Source organism: Callorhinus ursinus, unplaced genomic scaffold, assembly GCF_003265705.2.
Source record: "Callorhinus ursinus isolate GAN/ISIS: 27379988/994484 unplaced genomic scaffold, GSC_fseal_2.0 scaffold5, whole genome shotgun sequence".
In the NCBI taxonomy this organism is placed as follows: domain Eukaryota; kingdom Metazoa; phylum Chordata; class Mammalia; order Carnivora; family Otariidae; genus Callorhinus; species Callorhinus ursinus.
The window spans coordinates 80,937,214-80,949,343 of NW_027397067.1; the positions used below are offsets into that span (position 1 = coordinate 80,937,214).

Genomic DNA, 12,130 nt, shown 5'->3' on the forward strand with positions numbered 1-12,130 from the left:
TTTCAGGAAAGGGCGCCAAACTGCAGCTGACATTCAGCGCTTGCACTTCGGGGCCCTGTAGACTCAGACAAAATGGGCACGTGAGGTTGTCCCTCTGAAGGGGCTGGTGGTTAGAAAATGGAAAGGACAGAGATCACTTGGTCAGCCACAGGGCTGGGCACCCCCACCATTATTTGGATGCTGGGGGCAGCAGCCTGCGTTCCCAGAAGTGGCCTATTTGCTGGGATGGGAGGCACACCGTGGACTTGGTCATGTTCTCCAGGGCCAGCTGCATGAATGACTTCTCCCAGGCCTCCTCCAGGGAGTCGCTGGCTTCAATGACTGCCTCCAGGACGTGGAACAGCCGGAACCTGTGGCGGGAGGAGATCTGTGGGTGGCAGAGAGGGCAGAGGTTCAGAGGCATGTTGGGTCTGGTCACACAGGGAGTGGCCACCAGTGAAAGCCTAGGTGTGGGGAGGCTGAGGAGGCCAGAGGGAGAGGGAGAGGACAAATGGAGGCACTCGGCCATTTGTCCAATAACCATTTAGTGAACATGCACTATGTGCAGGCCCTGAACTAGGTTCTACAGAGACAGACGAATAAAAGTTTGTCTCTATCCTCAGAAACTGCTATGGGATTTTATTTATTTTTTTATTATTATTATTAAAAATTTAAATTTTTTATTTATTTGACAGAGAGAGACAGCTAGAGCAGGAACACAAGCAGGGGGAGTGGGAGAGGGAGAGGCAGGCTTCCCGCGGAGCAGGGAGCCCGATGCGGGGCTCTAGCTCAGGACCCCGGGATCATGACCCGAGCCGACGGCAGATGCCTAACGACTGAGCCACCCAGGCGCCCCTGTTATGGGATTTTAAAAGCATTCTGCCTCTACAGTCAGTTCATTCATTCATTCATTTTTTTTAAAAAAGATTTTATAGAGTGAGTGAAAGCGAGAGAGATCACAGAGGGAGAGGGAGAGGCAGTTTCCCTGGTTGAGTGGAGAGCCTGATGCAGGCCTTGATCCCAGGACCCTGGGATCAAGACCTGAGCCGAAGGCAGGCACTTAACCAACTGAGCCACCCAGGAACCCCCATTCATTCATTTATTCATTCATTTATTCACCCATTCATTAAAACTTAATCAGATTTTCCTGTTAATTATCCATCTGTCCATCTACCAACCTATCCAAACATCCATCTGTCCATCTACCCACCCACCTATCCATCCATCCATCCATCTATCCACCCACCCACCTATCCATCCATCCATCCAACTATCCATCCATCATCCAACCATCCATCCATCCACCCAACTATCCACCCATCCAACCATCTATCCATCTATTCAACCATCCACCCACCCACCTATCCATCCATCCGTCTGTCTGTCCATCCATCCATTCATCCATCCATCCACCCATCCACCTCTGCCACTTAATCGTTCTGTGACTTTAGGCAGATCACTTCCCTTTCCTAAGCCTGTTTTCTTATCTATAGGGATCATAACATCTACATCATGGGATATTCTGAGGGTGGTCACACACGTTGGTCCAACTTCCTCCCTCCCCACTCAGCCTATTGGACACACGAGGAGATCAACTTGCCCCAAATCATTTAGTTGTACCAAAGAGCCAAGATTTGAACTGGACTTGTGGTCTGGCCCTCCCCTTTGCTCCCCATGCAGTCTCTCCAATGACCCAAGCAACTCCCACCTTGGGGTTGTCTACAAAGTAGTCATGGATGGTTTCCAGCACCAGGTTGGGGGTCCCATAAGCCATGTTCTTGATCTTCTTGATGATGTACTTCAGGTGGAGGGGGTCTGAACTATTCAGGTCCCGGAGCATCTTGAAGCAAATAGCTAAAGAAGATGGAAAAAGTGTGAGGGTTGATGTGATGTGGGAAGGTTACATTGTGCCATCAGGGATAAGTGGATAGAGAAGGGGGTAGGGCCAGGAATGGGAAACAGTGATCTGAAAATGAGGACTGAAGAGCTGAACACATTGGGAATTCCTGGGCCTCCTGACTGTCCAAACAATCCTCCTGGAGTTTGAGATAGGATAAGAAGCAGGAATGCGGGGTGCCTGGGTGGCTCAGTTGGTTAAGCGGCTGCCTTTGGCTTAGGTCATGATCCCAAGGTCCTGGGATCGAACCTGCATCCGGCTCCCTGCTCAGGGGGAAGCCTGCTTCTCCCTCTCCCACTCCCCCTGCTTGTGTTCCCTCTGTCACTGTGTCTCTCTCTGTCAAATAAATAAAATCTTAAAAAAAAAGAAGCAGGAATGCATGAAGATTTCACACCCTTATATACCCATGCATATTTCCATCCATTCATTGATTCAACCACTTTTTCATGCGTCCATTTATCCAATCATCTATCATCTACCTATCTGTTGACCCATCTGTCCATCCACCCACACATTCATTCATACGTCTGTCCATCAATTCATCCACCCAGCCACCTGTCTGTCCATCCTTACATTCACCCATCAATCCATGCATTAATAAATGTATCCATCCATCCGTCACCCATCTGCTCATAAATTTACCTATCTACTTGTCCATCCACCCATCATTCATAAGTTTATCCATCCATCAATCACACATGCACTCAAATTAACCATCCATCCCTCTGTCCCTCTATCTATTCTTCCCTTCACCCCTTCACCTTCCATCTAGTCAGTCAACATTCAATGATGTTCCCTCTGTGTCACCATAGGTCTGTGAGTGAGGGCTCAAAGAAGAGTCAGGGCCCAGCTCAGTTCTGAAGGAACCTCCAGCCCATGGGAACCCTACCCACTATCAGTGGACTTTGGTCCCATAGTTGTATAGAAGGCCCTGGGCACACAACGAGGGGAGGGGCAAAACATCCCAACAAAGAGGGAGGGACATTTAGGACTGGCTACTCAGAGGAGGTGGCAATTTAACTTTGCCTAGAAGGATGAAGGCAAGTCATCCTTTGAATGAGGGGATAAGCATTCCTGTGAGAGGACCAGGCCAAGGCTGAGGTCCTAAGTGGGAAAAGGTGTGGGAAGAAAGTGGAAGGTGAAGTGTGAGGGAGGGAGGGAGGGAACTTTTGGGCTTTGGATGGTGCCTCAGGAGGCATGAAGAGACCACGGGGGGTGTGTAGGGCTCTCTGCTGAAAGCCTCGCTATGTCCACAAGGTCCTTGACATCCCCAAGATCCCACCAGTGTGGATTCCTTCTGGTCCTCATCCCCAGGACTTTTTTGAGTGGAGGGACCTGATGGGGTCTGTTGGAACCTGACCACGCCATCTGCACCTTGCCAGAGTCCCAGGGCTGGTGATCACCTGCATTATAGGCTTCCTCCATGAACATCTTGTGCTCCCTGGGCACAAGAGCAGCCTGGCTGCTCTGTGACTTGCAGAGCAGGATGGTGGTGGGGTGTGCCTGTCTGTCCCTGTGGGCAGGGTCCTGAGGTACCTTCATGCAAGATAGGTCCTTTGTGGATCTGGAGACATGGGAGGAGAATCTGAAATGGAAAAGAGGTCCAGGGTGTGTGTGTATCTGGGCACCTTTTTGTGCATTCATGAATGCAAGCCCAGTAGACACTGAGAGCCATGTTGGTCAGGATCAGGCTTGGCAATGTCCTTCTGTGTGTCCACCTTTCTGTTCAATGGTGCGGCTGAACCCCAAGGGGGAGTAGGGAAAGAGTCTAGAGGCCTCAGGGATGTTGTTAAGTCAGCAGTATTGCCTGTGGGCCTGGAGAGGCCTGACTCCTAGCAAGTGCAGGTGGCACAGACATGACTGGCAGGACCTGGAGGGCTCAGGGTATGGCATCCCCAGCTCCAGCTCTTGCACTGATTTGGAGCAGCCAGTCTTTTCCAGGACAAACACGAGAGTGCCCTGGCTACCCAGATATCACTGAGGGGGTCTTTGAGAGAGGTCCAAGAGCTGCGGAGCAGGTGGGAGCAGGAGCCATGAAGATGAGTGCACTGGACCACATCCTCATCTGTGCCCCAGGCCCCACTATCCTGGTGCTTGAGAACAGTTATGTGTGCATGATGGAGACACTGAGAAGAGCTGTGTGGCAGGGGCAAGGAAGGACATCAGCCCTCACCTTTTCTTTTGCAAAAATGTGGGGACAGGATTCCCTCAGACTGTGCTCATTGCCAGAGGCGCCAAAATAGGAGGCATCCTTCATTTTTGGGGTAGTGTCCAAGCTGTTTGTTTCACAACTTCCTCTTGGACCCTCCTGGCAGAAGTGGGTTCTGCTCTACTTGCTCTGGGACCTCATTTCTTGTTCACTCACAGTTCCCAGTTCCCAAGTACTGACCACGGGCATGGTGTATTCTTTCTAGCCACTAAGGATATAACTAAAGATATATGGATATCTAATGTCTGATATTAGTGGATTTGCATCCCCCCCCCCCCCCCCAGTTTTTGAGTTGTTTAAGGAAGGAGGGGGAATCTGGTCTTTGTTGCTCCATCTTTGAGGGAAACACTGGTATTGTTCATCATCTTCTGGCCTTTGGGGTTTTTTCTGAGTTCAGTGGGGAACCACAGAGGGTTTTGAGTGACATGATCTGACATACATTTTTTAAAAGATTTATTTATTTATTTATTTGACAGAGAGAGAGACAGCGAGAGAGACAACACAAGCAAAGGGAGTGGGAGAGGGAGAAGCAGGCTTTCTGTGGAGCAGGGAGCCCAATGTGGGGCTCGATCCCAGGACCCTGTGATCATGACCTGAGCCGAAGGCAGACGCTTAACGACTGAGCCACCCAGGTGCCCCCTGACATACATTTCTTATGTGGTTGAATAAATTAATGGGTAAATGTTAAAAGAGATGAACTACCTTCTAATATACCACATAATGTACCTATAGAATTTGTTGATGGTTTTTTGTCTTGTTCACATTGAATGAAAAATTACCAGGCACACATGACAGCAAGAAAACATGACCCCTAAGTAGGAGAAAAAAATTAATTGATCAAAAGCAACACAGAAATGACACAAATGGTAGAATTAGTAGACAAGGACATTAAATGTTATTGTAACAATATTCCACGTGTTCAACATGGTAGATTAAAACATAAGCATGCTAAGGGGAGACATGGAAAACATAAACAAGATGAAGAATACAATGTTTGAGTTTAAGAATACACTGGATAAGTTTAAGAGCAGATTAGATACAGTAGAAGCAAAGGTTAGTGAACTTGAAGATACTACAGCAGAAACTACCCCAAAATGGAACACAAATAGAAAAAAGACCAGAAAAAATGGAATAGAGCAATCAGTGAATTGTAGAACAACCTCAAAGGCACAGTGTGTGTGTAATGTAAATCCTCACAGGAGAAGAAAGGGAGACAGAAAACAATATTTGAGGAAATAATATCTGAAGTTTCCAAATTAATAAAAACTACAAATCCCACAGATCCAAGAAACTCAATGAACCTCAAGTGAAAGAAACATGAAGAAAATTAAACCAAATAACATTGAAATAAAATTGCCTAAAGCCAATGCTAAGAGAAAATTTTAAGAAAGAAAGCCAGAGAAAAGTCAGAGAAAGAAAGACACATTATATGCAAAGGTATACAGATAAGAGCAAGAGTATAGTTCTAGTCAGAAATAATGCAAGCAGGGCGCCTGGGTGGCTCAGTCATTAAGCATCTGCCTTGGGCTCAGGTCATGATCTCGGGATCCTGGGATCGAATCCTGTGTCAGGCTCCTTGCTCTGCTGGGAGCCTGCTTCTCCCTTTCCCTCTGCCCCTCCTGTGTTCCTTCTCTGTCTCTCTCTCTCTGTCAAATAAAAAATAAAAAAAAAATCTTTTCAAAAAAAGAAATAATGCAAGCATTGGAGACATGGGGTAACATTTTAAAACACTAAGAGGAAAAAAAAAAAACCTGGCGAGCTAGAATCCTATACTCAGAGAAAAAATATTTAAAAACTGACGGTATAACCAAACCTTTATCATATGCACTAAAGCTGAAAGAATTCATAACCAGCAAACCTGCACCATAAGTGTTTGAGGAAGTCTGTCAGGTAGAAGGAGAATAATACCAGATGGAAATATGGAAACACATAAAAGAAACAGAGAACAGTGGAAATGGTAAATATGTAGGTGAATGTAAAATACTTTTTCTTATTTTTCAAGTTTAAAGTAAAAATAACAATGCTTTGTAGGGCCTATAGCAAATGTAGAAGTGAAATATATGTCAACAATACCATAAAGGCGAGGAAAGGGAAAAGGAAATAATATATTGTAAGATTCTTATACTATAAGTAAAGTGGCATAATATCACTTGAAGGTAGGCTGAGATATGGTAAATTTGTAAACTACAAGCCCTAAGCAATCACTAAAAAACCAAACAGAGAGTAAACTAAAAATATATATAGCTAATAAGCCAACAAAAGACATAGAGGCAAAGAGGAAAAATAGAACAAAGAAGAGAAGAAAAAAAGTGAAAACAAATTGCAAGATGGTAGATTAAAGCAAAATCATTTCAATACTCACATTAAATGTAAATGATTTAAATATCTCAATCGAATAGCAGAGACTGTCAAATTGAATAAAAAAATCAAGACCCGAATATATGCTGCCTGTAAGAAATACACTTGAAATATAATAGACACAAATCAATGAAAAATAAAAGATGAAAAAAGATATACCATGCTAATAATATTCTAAAGAAAACAGAAGTGGCTATGTTAATATCAGGAAAAGTATATTTTCGAGTGAATAATATAACCAGGGATAAAGAGAATCAATTCATAATGATAAAGGGATCATTCATCAAGATGACTTACAACTCTAAATGTTCATGAACCTAATAACAGAACTTATTAATATATAAAGTAAAAAAGATAGAACCAAAAGGAGAACTAGTTGAAGAATAGTTGAATCATAGTTGAAGATTTCAGCATCCCTCTGTCAATAATTGGTAGAACAAGAAGACAGAGATCATCATTAAGGATATAAAAGACTTGAATAATACTCTTAGCTAATGTAATCTAATGGGCATTTACAAAACTCTCCAACTAACAACAGAAGAACACATTCTCTTCAAATGCACATGGAACATCTACCAAGATAGATCATATTCTGAGCCATAAAATAGTCTCAATAGGTTTAAAAGGATTCAGATCAAACAAAGCATACTCTTTGACCACAATAGAATGAAATTAGAAATCAATAACAGAAAGATAGATGGGAAATCCCCAAGTATTTTGAAAACTAAATAACAATTTTAAATAATGCATGGGTCAAGAAGAAATTAAAAAGAGAAAGTAAAAAGTATTTTGAACTGAAAGAAAATGAAAACACAACATATAAAAATGCATGAGATGCAGCTAAAGCAGTGCTTTGAGGGAAATTTATAGCATTAAAATTTAACAGTATTAGAAAAGAATAGAGGTCTGAAATCAATGACCTAAGTTTCCATCTTAAAAACTAGGGGAAAAGAGGCAAACTAAGTCCAAAGAAAGAAAATAATAAAAAGTAGAGCAGAAATCAATGAAGTGGAAACAGAAAAACAATAGAGAAAATCAATGAAACTAAAAGCTGGTTCTTTGAAAAGATACATACATTTGAAAACTTCTATCAGGCTTTATTAGGGCAAAAGGAAAGAAGACACAAATTATTAATATAAAGAGGGAGAATAGGTACATCATTAAAAATCCTACAGACATTAAAATGATAGTGAGAGAGTATTATGAACAACTTGATGCCAATAAATTTGACAACCCAGATAAAATGAATTCCTTAGTCATAAAATACTAAAGCTCAATCAAGAATAACTGAATAACCAGAATAGCCAGTTGTCTCCATCTCACTGCCCCCGGCTGTGCAGGACAGAGTCTGTCCATCGCCTCTGCCCCAGAACACGAGCGCTACGAGGGAAGGGGTTTCTTTGTGTGTCGTTCAGACAAAGCCCCAGGGCCTGGAGCAGTGCCTGGCATGCAATAGGTACTCACCGAAGGAATGAAGGCAGGAAGGGGTGAGGCTGCCCCGAGCACTGTGGAGGGCTCAGGAATGACGGAGATGGCCAGCCACTCCAGGCCAAGGGCCCCAGCCCATCTCTGCCCCACACCTGGTAAACGCTGTCATCCCGACACGTGCCCTGGACGTGGCAGCTTCCTGAGGACAGTCTGGCTGAGTGCAGAAATGCGACATCTCTGGCAATCCCAGGAGTGTCCCCTGCTTGGCCACCTGGTCACTGGTTCCCAAAGAGGCAGACGGTGGGGAGGCTCCTAAGTTCAGGCATGGCTATGGGATGGAGTGAGCATGAACGCCGTCTGGGAAGGGAGCTGGCAGAGGCAGGACTGCCAGGAACAGCTCCGGGAGGACGGGAGGAGGACGGTCTCTCTGTCTGAGGAAGTCCCCCCAAGGCAGTGCGCCTCAGACTCACCCGTTCACTCGTTCGATCTATCGACATTCACTGACAGCATGCAATAACTGGATGTACGTGTGCAAAAATGTCCCCCAATTTATGCTTCACGCTCTATCCAATAATTAATCAAGATAGATTGCAGACCTAAACGCAAAACCTAGAATCTAAACTTCTCAAAGAAAATGTAGGAGAAAATCTTTGTGATTTAAGATTTCTCAGATGTGACACCCAAAGCACAATCCATAGAAGAAAAAATATTAAGCTGGATTTCATCAAAATTAAGAACTTCTTGAAAGACATCTAGAAAAAATGAACAGATAAGCTGTGGACTTGGAGGAAATATTTGCAAATCACATATCTGATAAAGATCTGTATCCAGAATATATAAATAACTCACGAAACAAAACAAAAAACTCAAACACAAACACAAACAGTCTAACAAAACACAGAAAGATTTGAATAGACATTTCCCCAAAGGAGATGAACAGATGGCAAATAAGCCCATAACAAGTGCTCGACATCATTCTTCACGAAGGAAACAAGTGAAAACCACAGTGGGATATCACTACACGTCTACTAGAACGGTTAAAATTGGGGAAAAAACCCAAAAATACCAAGTGCTGGTGAGGTTGCGGGGTAACTGGACCTCTTGAACATTGCTGGTGAGGATGTGAAATAGTGCAGCCAGTGCAGAAAGTACGCGTGGTGCTTTCTTAGAAGGTCAAACATACACTCACCACCCAACTCTGCCGCTCCACCCCTAGCTGTTTACTCAAGTGAAATAACAACTTACTTTCACACAAAATCTGTATGCGAACGTCTATAATGGCTCTGTTTGTAATAGCCCCAAACTGAAGAAATGCATATGTCCTTTGGTGAATGCATAAGGAAACTATGTGTTACATCCATGGAAGTACTCAGCAGCAACAAAAAGAAATGAATCACTGAGAAACACAACAACATGGACGGTTCTTAAACTCATCATGCCACGTGAGAGAAACCAACCCCTGAAAGCTACACACCTGATGGCTTTCTGAAGAAGGTCAACGAAACAGAAAATAGGTTTCCAGGGATGGGAAATTGGGGGAGGGCTGACTAGAAAGGGCATGGGGGATTCTGGGGAGATAGATCTGTTTCATATATTTTGCTTGTGGTAGTGGATTCACGACTGTATGACTTTGTCAAAACTTGCAGAGTCATCCACTAAAGAGAGAGAATATTACTGTACATAAATTATACCATACAGAAATGATTTCACCCCCCCACCTTCTGCTTTCTCTTGCTTATTCCATCCCAGTCACAGTAAGCTCCTGCTGCTCCTCAAACCACCAGGCATGTTTCTACCTCAGGACCTTTGCACTGGCTGACCCTTCAGTCTGGGGAACATCCTTCCTCCAGATAGCTGCTTGGCTCAGTTTCTCACCTCCTTCGAGTCTTGGCTCGATTATCACCTCCTAGATGAACTTATTTAAAATTGCAACCTGCCCCCCACCCGCCTCTCTCCCCCCTCCCCCTCTCAATTTTTTCCCCATCACTTTTAACCCTGTAGCATTAGATAACTTACTTTATTACATCTACTGTTTACCGGCTGTCTGCCCCACTGGAAGGTAGCCAGCGGGGCAGGGATCTTTATGTCTTATCTCCAGTTGTATCCTCCAACACCTGCAACAGTGCCTGGCACACCAAGCAGGGGCTCAGCAAATATTTGTGGGATGAATGGTAGAGCGATGTTATCAAAGCAACAGTGAGCCCATCCTCGTCTCTGGAAAAAAGGCCTGTGACAGCCCCCCTGCTCTCTCCCCGACAGCGCCCTCGCCAGGATCCAGCTGTCCAAGCCCCGTCCACTTGACCGGTCGGCCTTTGCTCTCCTGGGCCCGCTGCCCAGAGCATGGGTCCTTTCTCCTTCTCTCTCCCTGTCCCTTTCAAGGCAATGCACAGAGGCCCACCCCTCAGCCTTCTTGACTTGGAAAGAGCATCCTGGGGTTGGGGTGCCTCCCCCGGCTCCCCAGCTGACTGAGGGCCCTCCCTGGCTCTCCTGAACCCCGGTGGCACTGCTGACTACCCCCTGGCCCTTTTCCTTCCCAAGTGTCCCTTGGGATGTGCTGGCTATCCCTGGGTCCCCAACATGTCCTGGGCAGGCTGTCAGTGAATGTCGATAGATCGAACGAGTGAACGGGTGAGTCTGAGGCGCACTGCCTTGGGGGGACTTCCTCAGACAGAGAGACCGTCCTCCTCCCGTCCTCCCGGAGCTGTTCCTGGCAGTCCTGCCTCTGCCAGCTCCCTTCCCAGACGGCGTTCATGCTCACTCCATCCCATAGCCATGCCTGAACTTAGGAGCCTCCCCACCGTCTGCCTCTTTGGGAACCAGTGACCAGGTGGCCAAGCAGGGGACACTCCTGGGATTGCCAGAGATGTCGCATTTCTGCACTCAGCCAGACTGTCCTCAGGAAGCTGCCACGTCCAGGGCACGTGTCGGGATGACAGCGTTTACCAGGTGTGGGGCAGAGATGGGCTGGGGCCCTTGGCCTGGAGTGGCTGGCCATCTCCGTCATTCCTGAGCCCTCCACAGTGCTCGGGGCAGCCTCACCCCTTCCTGCCTTCATTCCTTCGGTGAGTACCTATTGCATGCCAGGCACTGCTCCAGGCCCTGGGGCTTTGTCTGAACGACACACAAAGAAACCCCTTCCCTCGTAGCGCTCGTGTTCTGGGGCAGAGGCGATGGACAGACTCTGTCCTGCACCAGCTGGGGGCAGTGAGATGGAGAAATCGAGCAGGGACAGGGTTTGGACAAGCTGCAGGGCCATGCTAGACAGCCTGGTCAGGGGGCCTCCGCCATTGGGGTGCTGCTGGGGTGAGGCTGTCCGACAGGTGCCCGGTGTGGGGGTGCTGGGTGGCTGGACGAGTGAGTGAGTGATGCATAGATGAAGGCATTCTGGCCGGGGGCTCGCCCCTGCTGCACACAACGTCCTGCCGGAGAGGGATGGGCGCCCCTCTCGTCACCTCTCCTCTGACCCTCCATCCCCCCCTCATCACACTCCATACTGTCCTCACACACCAACACCAAGCGGTGCCGAGACACAGAGAGGTTCAGTGACCTGCCCCAGGACACACAGCCTCTGTGGGAGGAGTTTGGTTCAGACCCAGCCTGAGTCCGAAGCCTGCATCCTGGGGACGGTGGCCGGCGGGGCTCAGTGCACACTTGGACCTTTCCGCCACCTCTCAAAAAACCAGCCACTTCCCTGCCACTCCCAGAAAGTGTGACCTTCCCGACGGAGGCTGGCTGGTGCCACCTCTGTGGGCATCTCACCAGGGGTTGGAGCCCGGCTCCCCTCCGCACCAGGAGGGCACTCAGGCTGCTCAGCGCCGCCCTCAAGCACTTGGCCGGCATCTTGCCCTAAAACGGCATCCTAGCCCTGGGACGACCAAAACTGAGGATATTTTTAAATACAGGAAAACGGCAGAAGCATAGTCAGGCAAACAGCTGCAGAGGGGAGCGTTTTCTCGCCTTCTAAGTGATCCAAGATGTGGCAGAGGAGGAGCCGGGCCTGACAACACACACACGGAGACGGCTGTGTGCGGACCAAAATAACCGAGTTCAAAGCAGGTGCGAAGCTGCTCCTTCTGGAACAGCCCGCCACGAGGGGCGTCACAAACGGGAACCCGCTCCGGACCCGCCCGGGGACAGTCTGGAGAGCTGGGCCTGCCCCGGCCCGTGGAGGGGGCCCTGGGGGTCTGAGGCGGCAGGGGAGGGAGCCCACCTGCCCCTGCCCTGCCCTGCCCCCGCCGGCCCCTTCGCCCTGCCCCCCC

The 12,130-nt window shown here is 47.3% G+C and overlaps 1 protein-coding gene across 14 annotated transcripts in view; it reads right to left on the reverse strand.

Moving 5' to 3' along the window:
* Positions 1–12,130, reverse strand: part of LOC112823703 (maestro heat-like repeat family member 5) — a 70,659-nt gene that overhangs the window by 57,658 nt on the left and 871 nt on the right. For 12 of the 14 annotated variants that reach the window (XM_025871528.2, XM_073893280.1, XM_073893289.1 and 9 more), the window contains exons 2-4: positions 3,280–3,461; positions 1,688–1,833; positions 239–367 (exon numbers count right to left, since the gene is read on the reverse strand). In XM_025871528.2, the coding sequence (XP_025727313.2) occupies positions 239–367; positions 1,688–1,833; positions 3,280–3,461 (457 nt within the window). The remainder of the gene's footprint in view (positions 1–238; positions 368–1,687; positions 1,834–3,279; positions 3,462–12,130) is intronic. The other 2 variants (XM_073893287.1, XM_073893285.1) reach the window with 2 other exon arrangements.